The sequence below is a fragment of the Sinocyclocheilus rhinocerous genome, unplaced genomic scaffold (assembly GCF_001515625.1).
Source record: "Sinocyclocheilus rhinocerous isolate Xijiao unplaced genomic scaffold, SAMN03320098_v1.1 scaffold30, whole genome shotgun sequence".
Taxonomy (NCBI): domain Eukaryota; kingdom Metazoa; phylum Chordata; class Actinopteri; order Cypriniformes; family Cyprinidae; genus Sinocyclocheilus; species Sinocyclocheilus rhinocerous.
The window spans coordinates 1090240-1117667 of NW_015657838.1; the positions used below are offsets into that span (position 1 = coordinate 1090240).

The 27428-nt window shown below is 35.6% G+C and overlaps 1 protein-coding gene across 2 annotated transcripts in view; it reads right to left on the bottom strand.

Annotated features, from left to right (window-relative positions):
* Nucleotides 1-27428, bottom strand: part of LOC107721615 (UDP-glucuronic acid decarboxylase 1-like) — a 60231-nt gene that overhangs the window by 14732 nt on the left and 18071 nt on the right. The window contains exons 6-10 of one of the 2 annotated variants that reach the window (XM_016529721.1): nucleotides 22884-22988; nucleotides 19195-19254; nucleotides 16360-16481; nucleotides 3829-3948; nucleotides 1576-1619 (exon numbers count right to left, since the gene is read on the bottom strand). In XM_016529721.1, coding sequence (XP_016385207.1) covers nucleotides 1576-1619; nucleotides 3829-3948; nucleotides 16360-16481; nucleotides 19195-19254; nucleotides 22884-22988 — 451 coding nt within the window. The remainder of the gene's footprint in view (nucleotides 1-1575; nucleotides 1620-3828; nucleotides 3949-16359; nucleotides 16482-19194; nucleotides 19255-22883; nucleotides 22989-27428) is intronic. The other variant, XM_016529720.1, reaches the window with a different exon arrangement.

Genomic DNA, 27428 nt, shown 5'->3' on the forward strand with positions numbered 1-27428 from the left:
TGTTATGTACCGTATTGTCCCGAATATAAGACGACCCTGATTATAAGACGACCCCCCCTTTTTCCAGATGTACCTTTTTGAAAAAGGCTTTTTAAAAACCAAATCTTGTTTTTTCTCAGTAAAACACATTTTGTCTTCAGTTATTTTCATATTGCATATTTTTCCTATTTTTATTTTTGTTTTGAAAGTATGGTAAAAACTGGTAAACTGTACCAACAATCACATTTAAAAAATATTCACTTTTTGATATACCATTAAAAAAAAAAACAGGTAGCCCATCTGAATTAGGACATTTAGGCTATCCATCTAATAGTAGCCTACCAAAATCTTATTAACAGTAGAAGTTAAATCTTACTGTAGTCTTCAAATCTGGGTACTGTCTTACGTTTTAAAATCACAAAGGGAGTTTGGTCCCATCAGGCTAACATGACAGTCATGACTCATGCAGCTGTAAGGTTTTCTGCTTCTTTTGTTTTTACTCGCGATCTTTACAACACGCATTACATTACGTATTTCATGGCACACTCGTTTTATGCGTATTTGGCGCCACCTATTGTTGTGGGTGTATTATTGACATGTCAAAGTCTAGACCCTGAGTATAAGACGACCGCGTTTTTTCAGATGTATTTTCAAGAAAAAAACATCGTCTTATATTCGGGTCAATACGGTATATACATATGTAAGGATATACATTTATCCAGTCATTTGTATTTCTCACTTCCAGTTTCATGGATATCACATGGGGACGAGTCCAAAGACCATTACTAGCTGATAAATTTGCTTCCACCAAAGCACCACCACATTATCAGTCTGTACACAAACTCTGCAGCCTTTTAAATCAATAAACAGTGTTCAGCCTTTGAAATACTTTCAATGCAATTACCAGAAGGCATTAGTAATCCCTTCAAAAGCAGACCTCCGTTCTTGAAAACACCATGGAGAAATCTGTCAGGAAGGTCTGTTTTTCCCTGAGGTTTATTTCATTAAGACAAAACATGGGACTGCGCTGATCAGACTCATTTTAATACTTTTGTTTGTTCACGTGTTTCATTTGTGCTGTTCCTTTGACATTACATAGACCAGATGGGCTTTCTCTCTACTCTTATCATTCACATGCACAATAACATTAGAAGGAATAATAGACAAAACTAGAGGTGACATGAAAATGGAAGGAAATGGAAAGAAAAAAGACAGATTGATGCGTTGCATAAATCTTTGTTCATGGTAGTAGTAGGTCCCCCCCTCCCCTCCCCTCCCGCACATAATTTGTAACATTGCTTGTTTAAACACAACAAGCCAATTAAATCTTGTTTTTAAATCAGGGACAGAGATAAAGCTCTTGTTTAAGCAAGCTGAGTGCTGACTTTAAACATCTTTCACAGATCATTTCCTTTTTCAATTTATTTGTGGACAGTTGTGAAAATACACTGTTCAAAATGAAGGAGTAATCAGCCAATCATAGGATTATGTTCCTATATTTTGTTGTTTTTATATTTTTTATAGTACTTTTCATCCGATTTACTTTTGCATGTGGACAAAACAAATGAATACCCACTCATAGATTGTAGTGCTTACCTCACATATTGGAACGCTCTTGTCTGAGACCCTGAACCATAGACCTGAAAAAGTTGCAGGAGAAACAAACAGAACCACAATCAGTCATCAGAGCACATGTAAGGAGCTTCTACAAGGTGACTGAGGAACAGTCAATAAGTATGAAAACTCCTCAAGTCAGCTGAAGTGTTTACAATAATTTTTTTTTCTCTCTCCCCTGAAGGTAGGGCTGGGTGATATAGCTAAAAAAAAATGTATCACGATATAATGATTCATTTCATTCGGTATCAATAATTATAAAAAAGCAGTAGAAAAAAGGTTTAAATTTAACCACTGTATACCACTGTAACTAAACAAAAACCTCCTTTCATATATTTTATATGCAGACAAATAACTGTTGAGGAAACTTTTGGCTTGTCTCCTGAGGCCACAGGAGGGTGCAATTAGCAAAATAATGCACCGCATTAAATTGTTTATTCAATGCAATGAAATAACGACTGTCTATAAAAAATTTAAAATAACATTTAAAGATCAAATATAATTTCATAAATTGTATGAACAATTATGAACAAAACAGCATCATGTATTTATGCATAGCTTAATACAGCCGAAGTGCCGATCACACAGATTGCATTTAATAAAACCCCCACAAATTCTCAAGACATGTTTTCTAAAAGTTGAACCTCTTTTAACTTTACATGGCTTTCTATTCATCTCTTGTGTGAGACGCGAGTGCAACAGTCATAGTTTTCAGTCTCAAAAATGCGCAGAATATGCGTTCTGTGTGAATGGTTTGTTTCGGTTTTAACCTAACCAAGATCTTCTCCGCAGTGAGCTTCTATATTTCTCTAATATTTCTAATGAAAAATGCAGCAGCGGAGCATCTTGTGGGTTTAACTGAATAGACTAACAAAAACATTAAAGCCTAGTTCAAACTACACGACTTTTGTCACCCAATGACTCTATCCCGTCCCCAAACCACGTTTTGTGACAAAAACACACGTGAGAAAAGGAATGGAAATTTATGCGAAAAGACACGTGAAATAAGAGTTGTTTATTTTAAAATGGACGTTGGGAAGAAATTAGCGCTGCAATCTGAAAAATTTCGCTCCATTTCTTGTGTCCACACTTTTCTTAAAGCCACGTTGCTGCTGCTGTTTTTCTTCCCATGACCTCAACCCATGCCTTGCTCTCTCACTGGATGTAGCTCATCGCGACACCTGACACCACGTGATGTCGAGTCGGCCAACAGGTCCAGATATTTAGCATGCAAGATATTAGTTTGCCATCGGCGAGGTGTCAGCGAGCGTCGTTGAGTAGTTCACATATAAAGATTGCCGAGCGCTGATCACCTGCTGATTTGCCCCCGATCACAGACAGACCTGTTGACGAGCTCGTAGACTTGCAAATCGGACTTAAATCGGGTTTAAAATCCTGTAGTGTGAAGTTGGCATAACACACAACAACGACACTTACATCATCATCACCGCATCTTGTGCGCCACTGATAAGGCTCCCTGACGTACAGCTAAAATTCAAATGCACCGTTTTTAAATTCGACTAATATTTTTTTTTTTCAAATCTCCTCATCGCAGGCAGGCACAGCACTCATTTCAGCATGTGTTCGTGTGTCCTGTCTGCTTGTCACTCATAGCAAGCGCCAATAAATGAAACGAGCCTGAAACTATTGTGTGCTATATCTAACATTTTTTCTATTGTCATGAATGAAGGTGTACTGTTGATAAATACCGATACCGTTTTATCGGCCAGGCCTATATGAAGGTCATATTAAAAATGTCTTAATTTTTCTTTGCTAATTTTTAAATGCATTGCATGCATAAGAAAGTTGCAAAACCCATTCATTTTTGCATAACAAAAAGTGTGAAAATATAATTTAATTGTGTGTATTTAAAATGCCAGCATTAAATTAACCATTAAAAAAAATAAATAAATGTAATTTCCACGACCATCTATTTCATCGTAAAATATTTAGTGATTTGAGATGACAGTTCTTAATACAGTAGGTAAGGAAAAAAAGGCATTCTGTATGGATGCCCACTGTTACACACTATATGTAGATAGAAAAATTCATTAAAAAATAAATGAAATAAAAGCGTGTTTTATGGGAGTTTAATTTCACAAGGCCACAAATTGAAGTAATACCCATTTGTGTGTCTGTGTGAGTCTGAAATGAGTCAAAGCAGTAACTGAGAGTTGGGTGGTGTAATTAACATTGCATGTGGTTCAATATTTTAACGAGGTGAATGGGTCTTACCGTCAGCGGCTCTCCCTGTAAAGCCTGCAGAATGAAATTACTGACCACTCGCCCGTCATTCATGTGCATGCGAGACCCGAAGGTGTTGAAGATCCGAGCTACTCTCACCTCTACACCTTCCTGTGAGACACAGAAACATGCAAACATTTTTAACACCGAGTTCAGCAGCAAGTGTTAATTATTCCGCGAACTGTGAAGATTCAGGATTATATGCAGCTGAAGCTCAAAATGTATTACTAGAGTTACACTGATTCTTTGTCTTGACAATATTGCACTGATACATGAGCTCCTTGTACCAATATCTTCACATTTTCATTCAATAGTCTAAAGTCACAAGTGCAAATGCTTCTATTTTGCTTTCGTTTTTAACTGGGCCTATCCGTTAACACACTCACATTAAGTATGGATGGCATTTGTGATTAACACACTGACAGACAGCATCATATTTCAAACAAATGTGACATTAATCATCAAATTTCCTTGATCCACCTGTCTAAACTGTAGAAACTCTCCTATTAAAAAGCATGTAGCCCACACACATTCAGAGGTGTTTGTCATTGATGTAGGGCCTGTAGCTCTGTCAGCATTACAGAGGAAGAAATGCAACTCTCTCAGTCTTTTGCATCATGCAAATGCCAGTGCTTTCATATTTCTAACATCCCATCTCACAACTTACTTTGGCCATGTTCATTTCATTTTGTATTAATGTAACAGTATAATAATTATCCATTACCCATCAGCACTCTGGAAGTTGAGAGGGTACACAGCTTCAAGGTCCTTGGACTACCATTTATGCATCTCTTAAGAGGGATGATAACCTGCACTCTGTTCAAATACAGCCCAATATACTATGTTAATATGAAAATTACATGTTAATATCATTTTTTTTTTACAGGTGTTTTATGCACATTTTGAATTACACATTGTATTGTGTTGTGTTTTAGGGTTGAAGGAAATGTACTGGTAATTTTCTGCAAGGTCTTTATTAGTTTTTCTATGATGTTGTTTTATTTATGTATTTATTTTTTGGTTACAGTGTAACATGAATTATCAAAAAAGCTCAATCTAACTTTTCTATCTAAAAGAGTTTCAGAAGTTTGGAGTATCAAAAGACAGCACGTTTCATTTCCATAGAGCAGTGACAAAACGTAATTAACATTCAATAGGCATATTTGCATGCATACTAATATGCAGATAACTACCACAATCAGCTTACTAAAATAACCCTTTTTACTGGTTTACATGCAAACCAATGACAAGATCACAAGATTTACAAGACCTTTTAAATGAAATCAGGTTATCCCCTAGTAGAGACGTCACAACAAAATTATTTGTGTATCTGACTCAGAATACTTCATTTGTGTAGTCAATGTGAGGTGCAATGTTAAAGTATTAAAAACCACAGAGCATTTCAAAATGTCAGTGGGAAACTCGTATGGATTCATATTCTTCTCGCATGTTTGCAGTTTAAGCGACTGTACCACTTCTCTTCAGGCTGAGCAAGACAAGAACACATTTTAATTTCTTGAGTAGGCCTGGGCGATAAAACGGTATCGATATTTATCGACGGTACACCTTCTTCGATAACGATATAAAAAATGTTCGATATAGTGCACGATATAGGCACGTGCTATGAGTGACGCAGACCGCACACACAAACACGAACACATGCTGAATTGAGTGCTGTGCCTGCCTGTGATGAGGAGATTGTGAATAAAAAAAATTAATATTAGTCGAATTTAAAATAAACATTTGCATTTGAATGTTAGGTGTATGTCAGGGAGCGTCATCAGTGGAGCATGAGATTCGGTGATAATGATGTAAGTGACGTTGCATTTTAATGTTTTGTTAGTCTAGCCCATGAGACGCGCCGCTGTAGAGGAATATAGAAGCTCAATGTGGAGAAGATCTTGATTAGGTTCGCGAATTTGTGGAGTTTTATTCCTTTTCACTGCATCTCTTATGTTTTTAAATGCAATCTGTGTGAATGGCGATTCGGGTCTTTGTATTAAGCATGATGCAAATACATGATGCTGTTTTGTTCATAATTGTTTATGCAATTTACTAAATTATATTTGATTTATATGAGTTAATTCAGACGTAATGCAGGTTTTTTTTATAGACATTTATTTATTTGCGTTCACAATTTAAATGTGCTGCATTATTTTGCTCATTGCACCCTCCTGTGGCCTCGGGAGACAAGCCAAAAGTTTCATTAAGACCTATTTAATCTGCATATAAAACATTAGAAATTAGATATATTCTATTGCTCTTTGTTTTTAAAAAGGTTATAAAAAATGTAAATAATTATCGATACCGAACGATATGAAACATTATATCATTGATAAATTTTTTAGCTATATCGCCCAGCCCTATTCTTGAGACAATTTTCAGTCAAGTGAAATTTTCAAGGCTACTAAACAGATAGAACAGTATTCTGAGTTAGGATGTTTCTATAATACAGCTCCTGTACTTTACAATGATGGGCTGTATTCTTATATTGTTCTTATATAGAAAAGTGCATATCTGGAGCTGAAAACAAACCACTCTAAAGACGAGCAATGTGAGGGATTATTTTGGCTGATTATGAGGGAAAACGCTGGTATGAAATTTTATACCAGTTTAAAAGGGAAACATTACAAATTAAACGACAACAGATTCTCAATATCCAAACAAACAGAGTTTACATGTAGTTACACAGAAAGCTTTTCTTGTGATTTCGCCACCTGTCATGTGTACAGATACTTGTCATGCACGAGAAATGCGTTTAAATCCGATTACGTAAACAGTTGCCGTGGTAATGAACTATGACTTATGACCAATGAACATGCTAACTTATACTAACTTTTATTTGATCCTGTTCATAAGAGGCTATAAATAGAGGCCTAAAATAAATATAGGACACTGCTGATGTACATGTCGCATCCAATTAAACTGACTCATGACTTTTTTAAATCCAGAAGACGACAATACAAATAAGTCTAAATTAATTAGACTTCAAAATACCTTCTTTTGCATTTCAAAAGAAGAAAATGTCATACAGGTTTGGAACATCATGAGGGTGAGTAAATGATGACAGAATGTCCAATTTTGGGTGAACTATACCTTTAATTTTTGTTAACGTTAATAATTAAAGTAATGATATAGTGTCAATCTGACATGTTCATTTAATAGCATCTCTGAGGTGGCTGAGTGTGTCATGGAGCATCTCTGGGTCAGAAAAGGTTGACAACTTCTACTCAAAAACACTTTATCATCTTGAAGTAACACATCACTTAGTATTCTCCACGATGCCCCAAGCTTGCCAAACTAGCAATCTCAATAAAAACAGGGTGAAAAGACCAGAAGACATGGTCACGTCAATTAAAAAAAAATTTAATAATAATCAAAAGAAAGATCACAGGGAAGAAGCAAAGCAAATAAGTCGTCAATAATTGAAACGGTTTATTTCTGTTCAAATAGCATCCCTATTCAATGGAACTGCAAAAATAATGACGTTTCCAAACATGTTTCCCAAAGACCCCTATGGATCCGTCTGCATCACAGAATTCAGGGAATTTAAAATATGAATGGCTTACTTATAATGATCTCTGCATAATAAAATGGGACAAGACAAAATATTTTAAAATCTACATCTTACCACTGTTCCCTTAAGCAATGCACATTGCACAAACTACAAAGTCCAATTACACCCATCTTAAAGGAGTTCCTATTATGCTTTTTCACTTTTTGAATTTTAGTCAGTGTGTAGTGTGTATGTTTGGCAATAAAAAAAGATCTACAAAGTTACAAATATCAAAGTCCACTCCAAAGGGAGATATTTCGTTTTTTTAAAAATCCCCTTTCAAGAACCACAATGATCGTTTGGACTACAGCATTGTTTTCCGGCTTTTGTGATGTCACAAAGCGGCGCATTAGAATATCATTAAAATAGTTGCCGCCTACGGAAATTCGAATGGTTGGGGGGTGGGGAGGGGCGAGGTCATGTTAGAACGCTTGGTTGAGTGCATCAGACAAGACGACGACGACGAAGAAGTGCTGCTGCAGAGTTAGTGCACCAGAGAAAACGAAGAAGAAGAAGAGCTGCTGTAGCATCAAATTTCCGCCATGTCCGTCCATATCCGTGCGTGCAAAGGTTCTGCGCGATCCTCTTGTTCAATATTCTCGGGGTCTGAATCCGGCTCAAATTGATATGGCAATATTGACGCCATCCTTAACTATACCTGAGCAGACAGAACTTGCTGTTTGGGCAAGGGGCGTGGCAGTACTGAAACACCATCTAAGCTGTTCGCCAATCACAACGCACTGGGACAGCTAACCAATCACAACACATTTTGTTTTTCGGAAGGTGGCCTTCATCAAACCCGGAACTATTCGAGCCGTTTGTGTCGTAATCGTGGCATTAGTAATTGTATTTGGATCAATTGTGCAGCCCTAATGTAATTAGAAAACTTTTAAGTGACCGTGCCACCAAAATTCACTATTCTTATTTTTCCACGGAATGTTGTCTTGCTTATTATAAATGATTTCTGTGAACTGAATTAACAGCTATAAAAAGAGGCATGAAAATAAAATAATAATACATCTTATAACTGCAAAATACTTAACGTGATATCATAACATGACACATAAATCATTAAAGGCAGGCCGTGTCATGGTAAAGCCTGTACTTGTGCCTGCATCAAAGACTGGCCTTGAATCAACATAAGAGAGAGACTGGGATTTTAACAGAAATAGTTGGATTTTTTGGGTCCAGCAGCTCTATAATTAACTCCGTTGACATGAATAAAAACATGAAAACTTTAATGAATAGCATTATAAATGAAGGATGGGCAGCAAAAATGCCAGACTACATGTAACGAGGACAAAACAAGGACAGCCTATTTAAGTGGCCTTTTTAGCAAGGAAAAGCACCCGCCTGATTGCAAGGCCATCATGTGATTACAGAACATGTGCGTGAGCATGACATTTCAGTTGCGATGACAAGGCCATCTGTTACTGTGATTTCACCACCAGTAAGACACAACGCCTAAAGCAAGTATGTGATACAAGTGCATAAAATGTTAGGTAACTTTAATAGCCTTGGTTCTCTGATGACATGAAATATCTCTGATGACAATAAACATGCATAATCTTTACCCCTTTCTCAAATCGAGCCGATCTCAGATGCCTGTCTGTGTGACATCAAACAGACAGGCCCCTCCCACGATAGTTTGATTGACAGTAGCGTTTCAGCAGACTGGACTGGTGTCTTACCTTAGACCCGCCCTGAGTGAGCTGTCATCAGTCCGCCATTGTTTCAAGAATGACTCCTAACAAGCGATTGAGCTGTTCTGATGTTGGATGTAATAATGAACATAGCAGTCGTCATTTACTCCCGACATCTGAGCTGCTGAACTCACAGTGGATTTTGTTTGTTTCTGAAGGGAATGCTCCCCAGATCTGCCTAAATGTGTCTATTTCGCGCGAATTATTTTGCTCATTGCGCCCTCCTGTGGCCTCGGGAGACAAGCCAAAAGTTTCATTAAGACCTATTTAATCTGCATATAAAACATTAGAAATGAGATATTTGTTTAATTTTTATTGTGAGTTAAAACAAAAAATATTTGTTGTTTGTCTCAATAAATTGGGTTAATTTAAAAATACAGTGGTTAAATTAAAAAAAAAAAATTCTATTGCTCTTTGTTTTTAAAAAGGTTATAAAAAATGTAAATAATTATCGATACCGAACGATATGAAACATTATATCATTGATAAATTTTTTAGCTATATCGCCCAGCCCTATTCTTGAGACAATTTTCAGTCAAGTGAAATTTTCAAGGCTACTAAACAGATAGAACAGTATTCTGAGTTAGGATGTTTCTATAATACAGCTCCTGTACTTTACAATGATGGGCTGTATTCTTATATTGTTCTTATATAGAAAAGTGCATATCTGGAGCTGAAAACAAACCACTCTAAAGACGAGCAATGTGAGGGATTATTTTGGCTGATTATGAGGGAAAACGCTGGTATGAAATTTTATACCAGTTTAAAAGGGAAACATTACAAATTAAACGACAACAGATTCTCAATATCCAAACAAACAGAGTTTACATGTAGTTACACAGAAAGCTTTTCTTGTGATTTCGCCACCTGTCATGTGTACAGATACTTGTCATGCACGAGAAATGCGTTTAAATCCGATTACGTAAACAGTTGCCGTGGTAATGAACTATGACTTATGACCAATGAACATGCTAACTTATACTAACTTTTATTTGATCCTGTTCATAAGAGGCTATAAATAGAGGCCTAAAATAAATATAGGACACTGCTGATGTACATGTCGCATCCAATTAAACTGACTCATGACTTTTTTAAATCCAGAAGACGACAATACAAATAAGTCTAAATTAATTAGACTTCAAAATACCTTCTTTTGCATTTCAAAAGAAGAAAATGTCATACAGGTTTGGAACATCATGAGGGTGAGTAAATGATGACAGAATGTCCAATTTTGGGTGAACTATACCTTTAATTTTTGTTAACGTTAATAATTAAAGTAATGATATAGTGTCAATCTGACATGTTCATTTAATAGCATCTCTGAGGTGGCTGAGTGTGTCATGGAGCATCTCTGGGTCAGAAAAGGTTGACAACTTCTACTCAAAAACACTTTATCATCTTGAAGTAACACATCACTTAGTATTCTCCACGATGCCCCAAGCTTGCCAAACTAGCAATCTCAATAAAAACAGGGTGAAAAGACCAGAAGACATGGTCACGTCAATTAAAAAAAAATTTAATAATAATCAAAAGAAAGATCACAGGGAAGAAGCAAAGCAAATAAGTCGTCAATAATTGAAACGGTTTATTTCTGTTCAAATAGCATCCCTATTCAATGGAACTGCAAAAATAATGACGTTTCCAAACATGTTTCCCAAAGACCCCTATGGATCCGTCTGCATCACAGAATTCAGGGAATTTAAAATATGAATGGCTTACTTATAATGATCTCTGCATAATAAAATGGGACAAGACAAAATATTTTAAAATCTACATCTTACCACTGTTCCCTTAAGCAATGCACATTGCACAAACTACAAAGTCCAATTACACCCATCTTAAAGGAGTTCCTATTATGCTTTTTCACTTTTTGAATTTTAGTCAGTGTGTAGTGTGTATGTTTGGCAATAAAAAAAGATCTACAAAGTTACAAATATCAAAGTCCACTCCAAAGGGAGATATTTCGTTTTTAAAAAAATCCCCTTTCAAGAACCACAATGATCGTTTGGACTACAGCATTGTTTTCCGGCTTTTGTGATGTCACAAAGCGGCGCATTAGAATATCATTAAAATAGTTGCCGCCTACGGAAATTCGAATGGTTGGGGGGTGGGGAGGGGCGAGGTCATGTTAGAACGCTTGGTTGAGTGCATCAGACAAGACGACGACGACGAAGAAGTGCTGCTGCAGAGTTAGTGCACCAGAGAAAACGAAGAAGAAGAAGAGCTGCTGTAGCATCAAATTTCCGCCATGTCCGTCCATATCCGTGCGTGCAAAGGTTCTGCGCGATCCTCTTGTTCAATATTCTCGGGGTCTGAATCCGGCTCAAATTGATATGGCAATATTGACGCCATCCTTAACTATACCTGAGCAGACAGAACTTGCTGTTTGGGCAAGGGGCGTGGCAGTACTGAAACACCATCTAAGCTGTTCGCCAATCACAACGCACTGGGACAGCTAACCAATCACACCACATTTTGTTTTTCGGAAGGTGGCCTTCATCAAACCCGGAACTATTCGAGCCGTTTGTGTCGTAATCGTGGCATTAGTAATTGTATTTGGATCAATTGTGCAGCCCTAATGTAATTAGAAAACTTTTAAGTGACCGTGCCACCAAAATTCACTATTCTTATTTTTCCACGGAATGTTGTCTTGCTTATTATAAATGATTTCTGTGAACTGAATTAACAGCTATAAAAAGAGGCATGAAAATAAAATAATAATACATCTTATAACTGCAAAATACTTAACGTGATATCATAACATGACACATAAATCATTAAAGGCAGGCCGTGTCATGGTAAAGCCTGTACTTGTGCCTGCATCAAAGACTGGCCTTGAATCAACATAAGAGAGAGACTGGGATTTTAACAGAAATAGTTGGATTTTTTGGGTCCAGCAGCTCTATAATTAACTCCGTTGACATGAATAAAAACATGAAAACTTTAATGAATAGCATTATAAATGAAGGATGGGCAGCAAAAATGCCAGACTACATGTAACGAGGACAAAACAAGGACAGCCTATTTAAGTGGCCTTTTTAGCAAGGAAAAGCACCCGCCTGATTGCAAGGCCATCATGTGATTACAGAACATGTGCGTGAGCATGACATTTCAGTTGCGATGACAAGGCCATCTGTTACTGTGATTTCACCACCAGTAAGACACAACGCCTAAAGCAAGTATGTGATACAAGTGCATAAAATGTTAGGTAACTTTAATAGCCTTGGTTCTCTGATGACATGAAATATCTCTGATGACAATAAACATGCATAATCTTTACCCCTTTCTCAAATCGAGCCGATCTCAGATGCCTGTCTGTGTGACATCAAACAGACAGGCCCCTCCCACGATAGTTTGATTGACAGTAGCGTTTCAGCAGACTGGACTGGTGTCTTACCTTAGACCCGCCCTGAGTGAGCTGTCATCAGTCCGCCATTGTTTCAAGAATGACTCCTAACAAGCGATTGAGCTGTTCTGATGTTGGATGTAATAATGAACATAGCAGTCGTCATTTACTCCCGACATCTGAGCTGCTGAACTCACAGTGGATTTTGTTTGTTTCTGAAGGGAATGCTCCCCAGATCTGCCTAAATGTGTCTATTTCGCGCGAATCATTCGTGATCCAGCCTCATCTACGGAAGAAGTGAGTATAATGTTTTGTAATGAATCTTTGCAAATCGCCTTTCCTAATAATGTGCTAATTAGCAAGTTTCACGATGAATGCGGCTAAAGTAAACGGTCTCTCTGAGAGCAGTTCGGAAGAGAGGGGCGGGGACTGCAAAAGAGCTGTTTTTGACAGGGTAAAAAAGGTGTTTTTACACTACCATTGAGAAATTTTAACCAAACTATGTTACAGACTTTTCATTACGACCCTAAAGAATCATATCAACTTGTGGAAAATGGGCATCATATGACCCCTTTAAGGTTTTTTTTTTTTAAATCTTAGAACTGCTTTGAACGAATCGTTTGAGAATCGCTGGAAAATGAGGTGATATTAAATGCATATTTTGAGAAACAAAAGCGTTTTTTTACCTTACATGCATGAAATCCTATTTTAGGAGACTCCCAAAACAATATTAGGAACCGTAAAAATGGCATAATAGGGGCACTTTAATGTGTGGCGAAGCCACATTATGCTCTCACAGCATGAGAGCATGCAGCAAAGCTGTCTTCAGGGAAAGAGTCTTTAAATCAATGCTTTCCATTAGTTTGAATGAGGACTGAGAGAGCATTTTCAGAGCAGTGATAGGTCTCAACAATGCCGGAAAGCTGCAATTCAGGCTCCTGATGACTGAGGTGACAGCAGAGACACAGACATGAATTACAGCCAAAGCCAGAGCTATAAGGCCCAACAGACGAAGGAAGCTCGTAAAGGAAAATGCTTGATAAGTGCAGGTGATGTAAGGGATGGAGAGACGGCACAAGGGATCGCAGTGGACTAATTAAGTCATTTGGAAGAAAGGCACATCACAAGACACGGAGGTCAAAGGTGACACATATGTGTTTTACCAACCTGCAAATCTACAAAGTGGACTTCCAAGAATATAATAACCACTCAAACAAAACAAATGAGACAGGAGTTAATGGAAATTAAGTGCACATATCATGGGAATTTTTGAGTTTTTGGTGCAAACACAATGCAGTCAGAGCTGTGGTGGTGTAGCGGACATGCTCTTGATATGTTGGAGCCACAGCATTCATTTGGGTTAAACGAATTTAGCAGACAAGTCAATTTTAGGTCGATGCAGGTAGCAAAGAACAGACTGGGCACATTATTGTCTTGGGGTTTGTGTGTGTGTGCATTTGCACTCTGATCACATATGCAATATGATATGATCAACAAGCAGAAGCTCTCATAGCAAACTGATGTTTTTTGATGTGCCAAAGGAACGGCAAATACTCATATTAGTTATATTGTTTTCCGTTATAAAATATATTTAAATATAACAGAAATTGATTTTACACAAAGCATTATCATATTACAGATCACATTTGAAATGATTTAACAAATGATCACATATTTTATCATCATCATATTTTTCTTCAATATTGTATAGCCCTAGTAAATAGCATAAAACAATAAGTACCGCTTCCATTCTACATGTCCTCTGAGCATTCACTATCTAGTATCTAGATCAATATTTGAATGGATTTATTCATCCATTTAAACAATGTATAACAACAACTTTAAGTATGCTTTTGACAATGTGAGATTTTAACCTGTAAAAGTAAATACTTCAAACACAAATGAGTGATAATGTGAGGTCAGAGAAAAACAGAGTCTGTCCGGAGTCAGAAAGCAAAGCGCAATCAGATAAATAGGAAAGTCAATTGCTATGGATGGAAGGAACTGCATGATTGGAAGAGACACAGAATGGTCCATTTCGAGGTCCTGGATTTAAAAAGCTGTGTTTTGTGCAAAAACAAAAAAATTAAAAACTGGCATATTATCCTAAACTCGCATAAAAGGTGGTAAACAGAAACAAACAATTGTTTTGAACAAACATAAGGTCAGACTATTATTTTTCTCTCTTTGATCAAACAGCCTTTATCCTTCTGAAATGTCATTGAATTTAATTTTAAAAAGGAATATGCCAGATGCCACATGTCGCTGATGATATTCAAATCAAACTTGTGAAGGAAGGTTTCTCATATGGTGACACGTAGAGTGACAATGTATGTATTTGAGGAACAGTGAATATAAAGACAATCTGAGAGTGACCAAACTCCAGCTGGTCCAAAATGCAGCAGCTAGAGTTCTTACTAGAGAAGAAAAACAGATCAAACCAGCTGCACCAAAGGCTGGTCCCAATCAATCATAACACAATGTTTAACGAGAAGACAGGCAGGAAATGAAGGTGTTACATAGATCCAGAGAGCCAGATGATTGTTGTGATCTTGCCTGTGTGTCTGTCAACCAAACGGAGCCCCAAATTATCAACCTTTAGGTAACGGCAAGATGTTTAACAGGCAGGCCGCTAGACTTTATTTGCCATTACATTATATTTAGCCACTGAAAGTGAGAATTAAGTACTGTGTTTTTAATTCCGCATCTAACACATACAATATGGTTTTAACTGATGACATAAAAATCACAAAAGTGCATCAGTCAAAAGCTCAAAGTATTATACCAAAAGTAATGATAGAACAAAACGTAAATGTGTGTAAATGTAACAGAACAACAGCAACAGCAAAACTACTTTCTGATTGTCTAACAACCTCTGGAAATGATCTTTCGCTGTACCAGGGAACGTCTCTTCAATGACAGCATGTAAATGCTAGAACTAGAAGACATTGGGTCTCATTTACTAATAATTATGCAAATTATTTCGGATTTGTATGCACATAAACTTCACTGTATATGATAAAACATATTTATGATAAAATAACTAATGTATAACCTTTTTTTAGCTTTAATTTGCTTTTAGAACAAGACAAAATAGGATATACAAAAAAAACAGTACAAAATAGAAGAAAAAATTGCTGTAAATGTAAAGCAAGTCTGACAATAAACAAACCAATTAAGCCAAAACAAAAGCACAATGAAGTTACATTTACATGTAATTATGTGAAGTGTTGGTGTAAGATTATTATGTATGTGTTGTACACCTCTATATCTTGTGTGTATATATATAAAAAAGTAGATTATTCGAGATAGAAAGAGAGAAGAAAAAAAAAAAGAATGTATAAATGTACTAATGTATAAACTTAATCTTAACACATTTATAAAGCTGGCCAAAGTATGTTATTTTTCCGTATGTGTGATTTTTCCCGTAAATTTAGAATGAATTTTAGTGCGAAAGTTATTGGTTAATCATGATTTGTTCGTGAAAATGTTTGTATGCAGATTTCACGCACAAATTCATGCATGAATGAGACCCACTGTTTCCATCTAAAAATGCTGCTAATGGTTTGGCTCACCATTTCCGTTTCACATTCAGTTTCTCATCAAACCGTGCATCAGCTGTGCTGCTGTGAGGTTGACAAGCTCCCTTGTTTTTTTCTATACAAATATTTGTCACTCCTCCAGGTATAGAAATGTTAGCACTTTGATGTATAAACAATAGCAAAAGAGACAATAGAGATTACAATAGAGATTGGACATGGAGACAGAACATGGAGTAGACTGGAATAACAATGTGACGGCACATTTCTGAGCTCTGAGGTTAATACACCTTCAGGGCTCGATAAATAAAAATAAATACAGAAATCCAACTGCCAAACAGTGGCAAGCAGTAATGGATGGGTGAATTTCACTCTTACCTGTTTCATGTAGGCATAACACATCGTCTCAGCAACACGTTTCCCTTCATCATAACAAGCCCGGGGGCCAATAGGGTTCACATGACCCCAGTAGTCCTCATTCTGGGGATGCACCTCTGGGTCTAGTTGAAGACACAAACACACAAATATGATATATGATACACGACCCCCTATGCGTTACATTTAACACAAATATCAAAATTTGTAAAACAAGAGGGAGAACTAAAACACAATATAAAACTAAAATATAACATCCAGACACCCATTTTACATACAGCGAAAAAAAAAGAAGACATTTTTATAAATGGTCTCAATGCATTTCTATAGCCACAGAACTATGAATAAATAAATGATTAAAAAAATACTCTGTCAATAAACCATAAAGGCATAAAAAGGTTCAAAACATTTTACATTCCCTTGATGAATTTGTGCTTTTTATTCAATGCCCTAAAATAAATAAATAAATATAAGCAAACAAACAAACAAACACACATATACATACATACATACACACACATATACACATACATACATATATATATATATATATATATATATACACATACATACATACATACATACATGCATGTATATATATACATACATACATACATACATACACATATATATATACACATACATACACATATATATATATATATATATATATTGTGCAACAAATTTTACACTTATGAATAGACTGCTAGCTGTGTCTTTAGGAAGTTTTATTGTCTAGAAAAAGTTTTTGTAGCCATCAACTTTCTAATGTATCAATTTATTCTCTATAGTTTTTGTGAGAGCTCTTTTGCCATATTTGCTACTCAATTTTAGCAAATGCATGGGTTAAATTTATGCATTCAAGCTAATTCAGTTTAGTCATAGCTTCCAAAGGTTTATTTTTGTTTTAACACAATTTTGTACCATACAAAACAAATTAGTGACTTAAAAAAAGCAATGCTGAATGGGGATTAAATAATTATGAAAAAAATCATATACCTCAAAAATATTACATTATATATTGACATTATCAGGTTTTAATATACCACTAAACTGCAGATGGCAGATGCAATAAAAAAAAAAAGATTTTCAGAAAAGCTTACATTTGTAAATGATTAGTCTCTGAATAATTTTGATTGCTCCTGTATGTCCTGCTTATGATTAACAGGACTAAGCATCTGACATAATGACTTTGCAGTAATCCAGTCTTATTGCGAAGCCACTTGCTGCGAAAGCCTGAAAACAAAAAGTTGATGGCCCTTTGGGTACTTCGAGACACTTGTCTGGGGTTACTAGTTGCTGCTAAACTGGACAAAATTTTAAAGGCCGGTTCACACCAACAACAATAACCATGAAGTTACTATAAAGTTATTTTTGTTGGAAGTCATCTGCTGCCATAAAGGCTAAAGCTTGTTAAAGTCAGGTGGACTCTGATTGGTTGTCAATGTTTTTATCATTAATCAGCAGGAAAAACGTTCTGAAAATGATTCCAATGATTAAAGGGATAGTTCACCCAAAAATGAAAATTACCCCATGATTTACGCAGTTTGAAGGCAATAAATGGCTTAACAGTTGAATTGATGGAACTGTAATTTTCTAGTTTATTTTTTCTTGCATGTAATGAATGCCATTTTCCCAGCTGAAAGATATTAAAAATAAGAAAAAATACAAAAAGAATATACCAAAAAAAACAAACAAACCAAACCTTGACTACACATATCTTATAACTTTATTTCTCTCTTGATAGACAGAGATATGTCTTCATTCCCAAATCCCAAATGAGCAGTTTGAAGGCAATAAATGGCTCAACAGTTGAATTGACGGAACTGTAATTTTCTAGTTTATTTTTTCTTGCATGTAATGAATGCCATTTTCCCAGCTGAAAGATATTAAAAATAAGAAAAAATACAAAAAGAATATACCAAAAAAAACAAACAAACCAAACCTTGACTACACATATCTTATAACTTTATTTCTCTCTTGATAGACAGAGATATGTCTTCATTCCCAAATCCCAAATGAGCTGATTATTGAACCATCAAAGCACAGAAGATCAATTACAGTTTCCTTTCAGTGAGTCAAAAAGAAATAATTATACCCATCTCAAAGAGATTAACCAGAAAAGGTGTTGTTGGGTCATTTCAGCAGTGCAATTACTGCTTATTTAAGAGGTGTGCAGGTGACCGGTTCAATTCACTTTCTTTGCATGGAAAATAACAATTTAAACATAATGGTATGGAAACCCCCTTAGCCTCAAGAGCTGATGTTGTCTCCTTTAGAAGACATCTTTAGACTTCTTGTAGACATTTGTTCTGATTGATTTCACTGACTTGGAGAAAACATTCTTGCATACTCTGTTCGCCTCCCCATAGCATATCCTACAGGTTTTGACATGGCCATAATATTTCCTTTTAAGTCACATTATTTGTGTGGCAATTTCAAGATGAACTCAAAGCAGCCTCCACTGCATCGCTCCCACAACCATGCTTCACAATTGGCATCAGGTTCTTTATTATTACATAGAACAATCATAAAGTTCACCTCTACCAAAATCTTTTCAGATAGCAGACTCATGCATTCTCACACTGACTGAATGTGTCCTTTCCTGTCCTTTCTAGCCTTTGATTTCAACTCAAAATGTGGTACACACATATAAAGTGCTAAGGCTATTTGACTACAGTTCTCTGATGTCTTAAACCAAATGCACATTGGATGGTGTTGTCCGAAAAATGTATGTCACTGTATAAATGCTAGTATGTACATACAATACATATCTAATTATTTAGTGCCCCCTTTCCATCATTTTAAGCATTAGAATGGAAATATTTTTACAAGTACCTCCATACACTTCTGAAGTTGAGGCAAGGAGTAAACGAGCTCCAACTCGCTTGGCCAATCCTGTGAATACAGAGAGACATGAGCAAATCAGTTGTTAAATTGTATCTAACCAGACAAAGTTTGACTAATCAATCAATATATGACTCCCATTGGGAGTCAGAAATAATTAACCTCTTTCACAGATTGATGTTTGAGTAGAGGTGTTAAATTCTCAACATTTTCATTAAATGTTTTGACTGGCTGGAAAAAAAAAAAATTTAGATAGTCACTCTATTACAACAGGACATGCACAGGATGTACAATATAAATGATTATCTGCACACTAATGCATTGAAATATGATTTAAGCTTATATTTCCCCTGACGCAAACACATATGTGCAGAACATTTTATTACGTCAATGCGCATACAGCAGTTTGGAAATGACATGTCAGGTGAGTGGCACTAAAAGGTTAATGCTCCATTATGTTTGAAAATAACATACCCTATATACTAAACCTAACCAATAGTGTGAAGAAAAACAAACCTGAAATAAAAATGCATTTGCCGAAGAAACCATGTCATCATAAAAGAGATCGTTCTATCCTTGATTTTGACTGGTTATGCCAAGTTCGAAGCCGTTGTACATTACTCTAAATACACACACCTTTGACTCTGCTGAGAGATAAGCAGATATATGTGTGTGAGGAAATATCATATATTGTTTAAAAAAATAAAATAACACAGCGCATGAGAACAGTTCCGGTATCAGTTTAGGTACAGTATGCGTTCCATACGATGAGGCATGTTACAGGAACACTCTACTGCCATCTACTGTCAGGGACTATTTTTCTAGCAGAGTGATGTAAAAAGTTACATATTAATACATGTATTTTGCCTTTAATATATGTATTGTTTGGTAACTGTTTTATAAGGGAGTAACAACACCCCTTAGCAGTTCTAAATTCACTGTAAATCATGGCCTCTCGGGGCATATCGCTTTATTTTAACTTGCTTCTAAAGGTCTTTGAGTTCATTTATGTGACTTGTGTTTCACGGGACTTGTACTCAAGCGATTCGCAATGCAATCGTAGTGCTGCACTAGATAAGCTACTGAGCAAGTTTACTACATCAGAAAAGCCATACATATGGAGCTATTAAAGGGGTCATATGACATTGCTAAAAAGAACATTATTTGGTGTATTTGGTGTAATGCAATGTGTTTATGCGGTTTAAGGTTAAAAAAAGCATTATTTTCCACATAATTTACCTTTATTCCACACCGCTCTGTCCCTTCTCAGATATCGTCCTCTTTTGGAAGGTCAAACAAAGTAGTTTCGCTTTCACAACGAATCACACAGCGCCTTCACGACCTGGCGGCGGCAACAACAATACTACAGCGAGAATATAAGTTACGCCTTCTTTCTTTGCGTGAACGTTTGGGCGGCGTTATGCAAATCTTCCGAGATCGTGACGTAGGTATGTGGGGGCGTGTTAGAACGAGCCATTTTAGGTAGGCGTGGCTGACTCTTAACTTTTATAAAGAATATCTCTTTGGATTTGAGACTTTAGTCTTTGCAACTTTACAGATCTTCTTTATGCACCAAGAGCTTGTAACACTCCAAAGAGAAAGGAAAAATTGAAATCGCATCATATGACCCCTTTAATGTGATGCAAACATCAAAACATAAAGGTTTACAAGTGACACACTATGGTAAAAGTGTTTGGAGGTCATAACATTGCACTGTGAAAGAAACTGTGCAAAAAACAAGTATTTAAAAATTGATAATATGCCCCAGTAATAATTTGTGTAAAAAAAAAAAAAAAAAAGTTGCAGCTGGAAACTGCAGTGAAATGTATATATAGGTGCGTTTTTGCAGAAATGTAGACATATTTTTATATTTCGAATGAGCCTAGGTTGCATTATCTTAATCAGAATCAGAATCAGAAAGAGCTTTATTGCCAAGTATGTTTGCACATACAAGGAATTTGTTATAGTGTCACAAGCTTCCAGTACACGGAGACAACAACAACACACAGATAATAAAAATAAGATGTGAATAAAATACACATGCATAATATGTGTGAACCACTTTATTCACCTGGGTTGTCTTGACCGTGTATTTTTAAACTGTGGCTGGTCAGTTTTTTAACATGGCATGTCAAGTTTAAAATAATTTGCTTAAACGCTGTCTCAAGAGCCTGCAATCTGTTTCTTTACTACTTGCGCCCATGCCAATTGTACTTTAACTGACAGCTGAAATAAAAATAAAAATATTTAATTAAACAAGAATTTTAAGAATGACAGGAGTTGCAATTCTGTGGGACAGATTCCATGTGGACCTGGCAATAACCTGCAAAAGCGATTATATGTAATTGCAGGCATGAGACGGAATATAGATTTCATGTCAACTCAGAAATTATAACTCCGAAAACTCTAATCACCAAAAAAAAAAAAAAAAAATTATGGTCTTTAACTGCTGTACTTATAGACAGTGGACATCTGATTGAAGACTGCAAAGAAAGTGCAAGGTGGATAATTGAAAAGACACTAACCTTTCCAACACGAACAGACAGAAGACCAAATTGAACTAAATGGTTTTTATACCTGCAATTTTCTGACTTTACCCCCACAATTCTATCACCAAAGTCAGAGAATGAGTTATAGATTGTTGCCTGGTAAACAACAGTTAGTTTGTCTGTCAGTTTAAATATTTTTCTAAATTACAGTTAAAGCGTTAAACTCCAGTCTGAATTGAAACTGTTGAACCGCAAGCAGCAAAACAATATTGTTACTAAAAATTATTAACAAAAGATTTTTTTGCATCACAGATATTCCCTGAGATATCTGAGGGATATTTTAAGATTAGACCTCATCAGTAAATCAGAAGAGGATGTGACTATACAAATCTTAATGCAAAGATCATACATCATTCTGAGCTAATTTTTTTGTGTTTTCAGTGAGCCAAATTTATACTAAGTGACAAAGACATCTGTAGTATCTTTGTATGATCTCTTCCTGGTTTTGTTGCCACAGCTTATGGATGATAATAGAGACCATCTTATGCCAGCAGCCACTGGAATTGCTAATATATGTTACTATGGAGACCTTAGATTCTGACACTTATGGCCAATGACCCTTTTCCATGACACTGAAAATATGACAGTTCTGGACAGGAAAAATTTACTTTGCAGTGGCCCATAAAACCCGCTTGTCTTGAACCAGAAACAGCTAATGTCATTCAACCAAAACTTTTACGTTACAAAAAGTGCATAATAAGATGCTAAAAGTAATACATTTAAGTCAACTGGTTTAATCCAAGTCTTCTGAAAAGACACAACAACTTTATATGATTTGATTAATGAATGCTCAAATGTGCTTGCTTGATGCACAAGAACCAAGTTCAAGCAAGTACAGTTGTGCTTCTGTTTACCATATTTAATGTGTTCTATGTATGTGCACTGATCAATGCTCATATGTGGATAGAGGCAGTATTCATATAAAGTGATTGAGTCTCTTCAGAAGACTTTATGGATGATGTATCAAATGAATACGGAACTTTCTGAAGTGTCAGTTTTAGTGGAGCAGACTTTCAATGAAGGGATGGAAATCTCTCAGGTTTCATGAAAAATATCTTAATTTTATGTTTCGAAGATTAACAAAAGTCCAAGCACATGATGAGAGAATTTTAATTTTTGGGTGATACTTACCTAGCATGTTGAGAGTTCCAATAGTATTAGTTTTCAGTGTCTTGATAGGGTTATACATGTAGTTGGGTGGCGATGCAGGTGAGGCCAAATGATATATCTGGTCAACTGAGAAAAGAGGGGGACAACAAACAGACATTGAATTTGAGAGGGGAAACTATTTATTGAGCCATGTTCCATTCAGCATCAATCCTATTGCCAGAGGACAGACTGGACAGATAAAAATCAAAACATTCTTTACTATTTATGCCAATATAAACATCATCCAACTGCACAATGATTACAGATACTGAATTAGGCCTGAAGCAAATCCAAAACAAAAGCTTAAATAGATGGTAACCATCTGCCCATTCATATGCCCAACCAAATGAGCAGTCTTGTTAATGCAAATGATTGTTTTGCAGCGTACTATGGCTAAAGACAGTTAATACACGATCTTATTCGTTCCATGAATCTATAATTAGGCACCAAAGTTGCTCAAATGTTGTACTCTTCCAAGAGAAACTCCAGAGCACTCAAAATGCCATGGATATACGAAGGCTTATTGCAACGCAAACTGCATGAAAATACATCATTCTTTTGCACGCACACACACACATACATAGCAGAAAGGTCATGTTCGACAATATCTGCCATTCTCATCACCATTTTTCAATGCATTTTTCTATATCTAGTCTGATGTGCAGAAAGATGAATATTAGTAAAGGAAGGACGGGACTCAAAGACAAACAAAGCATAGGTGAGTCAATCTAATGGATGCAGAGCAAACACAATAAAGAGACGAGTTCTCTTTCACTCTGAACAACCTAGATGCAGTGACAGGCAGGGATCAGTTAAAGAGGGCTGAGAAAGGAGATGAGTCAAAAAAGTAGCTGACTGAGGTTGAATAGGAATGAAAAATCAAAGAGCCGCGACATGCTGGTGCTGTGCTTTAGTTGGCATGGAGGAACGGAGCAAGAATCCCTTAAGGTCCACCCCTTTAAACTTTTTCAGGCCAAGGACTCACTGGTAGATACAGAGATGAAGCAGAGACCCTACATACTGTATGACATTGAGTGTTGCCATTTTTTATGCTTTTATCATAATATGCTTACAGTACCAAATTAATGAATTTGCATACTTTATTATGCTTTAAAGCACAGCTTATCCTTTAAAGCTTTAAATCAGAAGCTATTAATATAATCATGAATGATGAGTCATTTTCTTGAAAAATAACATAACACCGATTTAAACCTCTTTTGTGTTGTTGAATTGATTCTAAGATTGAATTCTAAGAAGCTCATACAAATGTTCAGCTCTTAAGATGTTAAGAAACTATTTGAGAACTTAAGTATTTCTGATTTTTTTTATTTTCCTTAAGAAGAAAATTACAGGCTTTGGAGTAATTAGATTGTATGACGGTTCTTGATGAAAACTTGCTCAATGAAAACCCTCCCAATAAATTAATTAAACCACTTACCTTTGGGGACTTAAGACAAGTTGGAGGTTATCCTAGCTTTATGAGGTTATTTGAAAAGATTTTTAAAAACATTCTTTATGAGGAAGAACAAAGGACTTTCATCGGTTTAAAACAGCAAATCACAAGAAACTTTTATGGGATCCGTGCTCAAAGCCCAAAGGATTACTTATGGGACATTTAAACATCAGAAGCGTTGCCTCAAAAACTGAACAACTGGAACAGCTACTTATGAATTCGAACTTTGACTTGCTTTGCTTGTCAGAAATGTGGCTGACAGAATCATCACCAAACACTGCATATCTGGTCCCGGATATAAAGTCTTCAGAAAGGATCGAAAATTTGGAAAAGGTGGTGGACTGCTTGTGCATGTGAAGAACTGCATTAAATTTAAGGAAATTGAATTTAATACTTTTGTGGATATAGACTATATTTGCTGTAACAATTGTTTTATCTCCATGTATGATATTTACTGTAGTGGTTATATATAGACCTCCTGCATCAAGTAGTATGTTCTATGATCATTTAAGAAATCTTTTGAGAGGGTTTGATAGAAATAAATAGTTAATTTTGGTTGGGGGTTTTAATATAAATTGGACTGAGAAGTCAAATAGAAAAAGGTTTCAGGAGATAGTAAGTCAGTTTGACCTTGTAGAGTTAATTCAGGGCCACACTTGAATTACCTCATCATCTGAAACTCAAATTTATTTAATATTTAGCAACAAACCAGAAAGAATAACTAAGTCAATACATTTATTAACAGGGCTATCAGATCATAATCTTATATTAGTGGTAAGAAAATTAACAAAACATAGGTTTCTATATCAACAAGACAAAGAAAATATGCTAAATATTATACTGAATAGATTTAAAAATGAATTTGAAGAGAAATAAAAATAAAAAAATAGATTGGAATGAGATTCTGCCTACAGATAAATTAGAAGCTGCTTCTGAGTTTTTAATGGTCACAATTAATAAGATTAAAGGTGAATTTAGCAAAAATGTAACTTTTTCTAGAAAGAAGCAGAATTTGCCTTGATTAAATGAACAATTATTGAAGTTAATGAGACAGTGGGAGCATGCTTTGAAAATAGTGCTCACATCAGGTTTAGCTCATGATAGATGGACATTTCAATACTTACGTCATAAAGCTGTAAAGGAATTGAGAAAAGCGAAAGCTAATTTTTTTATAGATCTTATAAAATGATGCTAAGGGAAATACTAGACAAGTTTGGGAGAATATCAATAGAGTACGAAAGAAAAAATAGTAAAAACAGAGATAAAAGGTATTGAATTACATGTTCAGGGAAATTTAATTCAAGATAAGCATCAAATTGCTAGTGTATTTAATAATTATTTATTAGGGGTGTAACAGTACACATACATGACGGTTCGGTACATACCTCGGTTTTGACGTCACGGTTTGGTATGTTTCGATACAGCAGGGGGAAAAACTTTTTTTTTTTTTTTATTAAACAGTGGTTTACTGAACAAATTGTTCTCTCTTTAAGTAAATTCAATTACAATTAAAATTTTCTTAGGGATAAAAATCTACCTCAGCCTATGCGCTAAACTATAGAGAGCCCTTTCCGTTACTATAAGGTTACAATTAACAACTTAATTTTACTATTTATTTTTAAACATAATAATCAACACTCAACTTTAAAAAATTTATGCAAACATGTAAATTGCACATAATGCAGTTTTTAAATTAACTTCTAAATCGTAAAAATTATATTTGTTGTTGAAATATATTAATTCACAGTGGCTCTCATAACTTGTTTCGTAACATTTATTTAAACATACATTAAATAAATAAGACATCACTAACAGGTAAAGTAAAATATAATGATTATAAAGTATAATATTTCACAAAATGCTCTTCACTAGACTTCATTTATAGTGAACTAATGAGCTGTGGACACTGATGACTTGCCTGATGTAAATGAAATGCTACATGACTTTTTGATATACAAGCTGTTTCATTAACGTGTTTCCGTGGTTGAAACACTGATTGAGCGATTACATGAGGCGTGAGATGTTCATTCAAGTTTATTTTCCGTTAAAACTAGTAGTAAAGAGGAAGGGATGATCGCGCTCCACTGCCATTTGAATTGAGGTGTTTATATGCGATCTGTCGCGCCACATCAAAGAGCGTCAAAACAGCATTTATTGTTTGAATTTCCTGAATAAAATGGACATAATTTTAAAGATGAGACTTTGTTTCTTATCAAAAGTAACAATATATAAAACTAGAAGTTTTAAATGAAGTTCCACTTGTGCAGTGGTTAAAACAATGTTTTACACATGCCGAAAGACCCATCCTGAAAATTTTCGATGTGAATAAGTGTACCGTTACACCCCTATTTTTTATAGATTCAGTTCAAGATGTAATACAAGGTTTTAGTGTAAGAAGTAAGGATATTATATCACCAAATCATGATCTTACTGTTTTTAATATTCCTGAAGTATCGGAGTCCTATATAATAGGGCTTCACGATAAATCGCATGCGATATTTAATGCGCATCTTGTCAGAAAGCCGGTTCTGTAATCAGCGGTAAATCTCCATCACGTGCGTGCTTTCACATTGAGCAGCATTAACTACACAGAGCCATTGAAAATGGAGATTTACCGCTGATTACAGAACGGCTTTACTGACAAGATGCGCATTAAATATCGCATGCAATTTATCGTGCAGCCCTACTATATAATAAAAAATTTAAGCCAGCTTAAGAGTTCTAGGGCTAAATATGTTGTTTTCTTAGTACACCTATTACTTATTTGGTTAATTGTTCAATAAAACAATGATATTTACCAAATGTCTGGAAGTCAGCAGTAATAACACCTATATTTAAGACTGGTGATCCTGCTAATGTAAATAACTATAGAGCTATCAGTATTCTTCCAGTTATTTCTAAATTAATTGAAAAGGTCATTTGCAATCACTTAGTAGAGTATTTAAATCTTGGTCACTTTCCATTACTTCCTATGCAGTTTGGATTTAGGGCACATAATTCTACGTAGACAGCAAACTGTTATTAAATCCAGTCTTGATGGGGGGGGGGGTTTAACCCCGTTAATCAATGTTCTT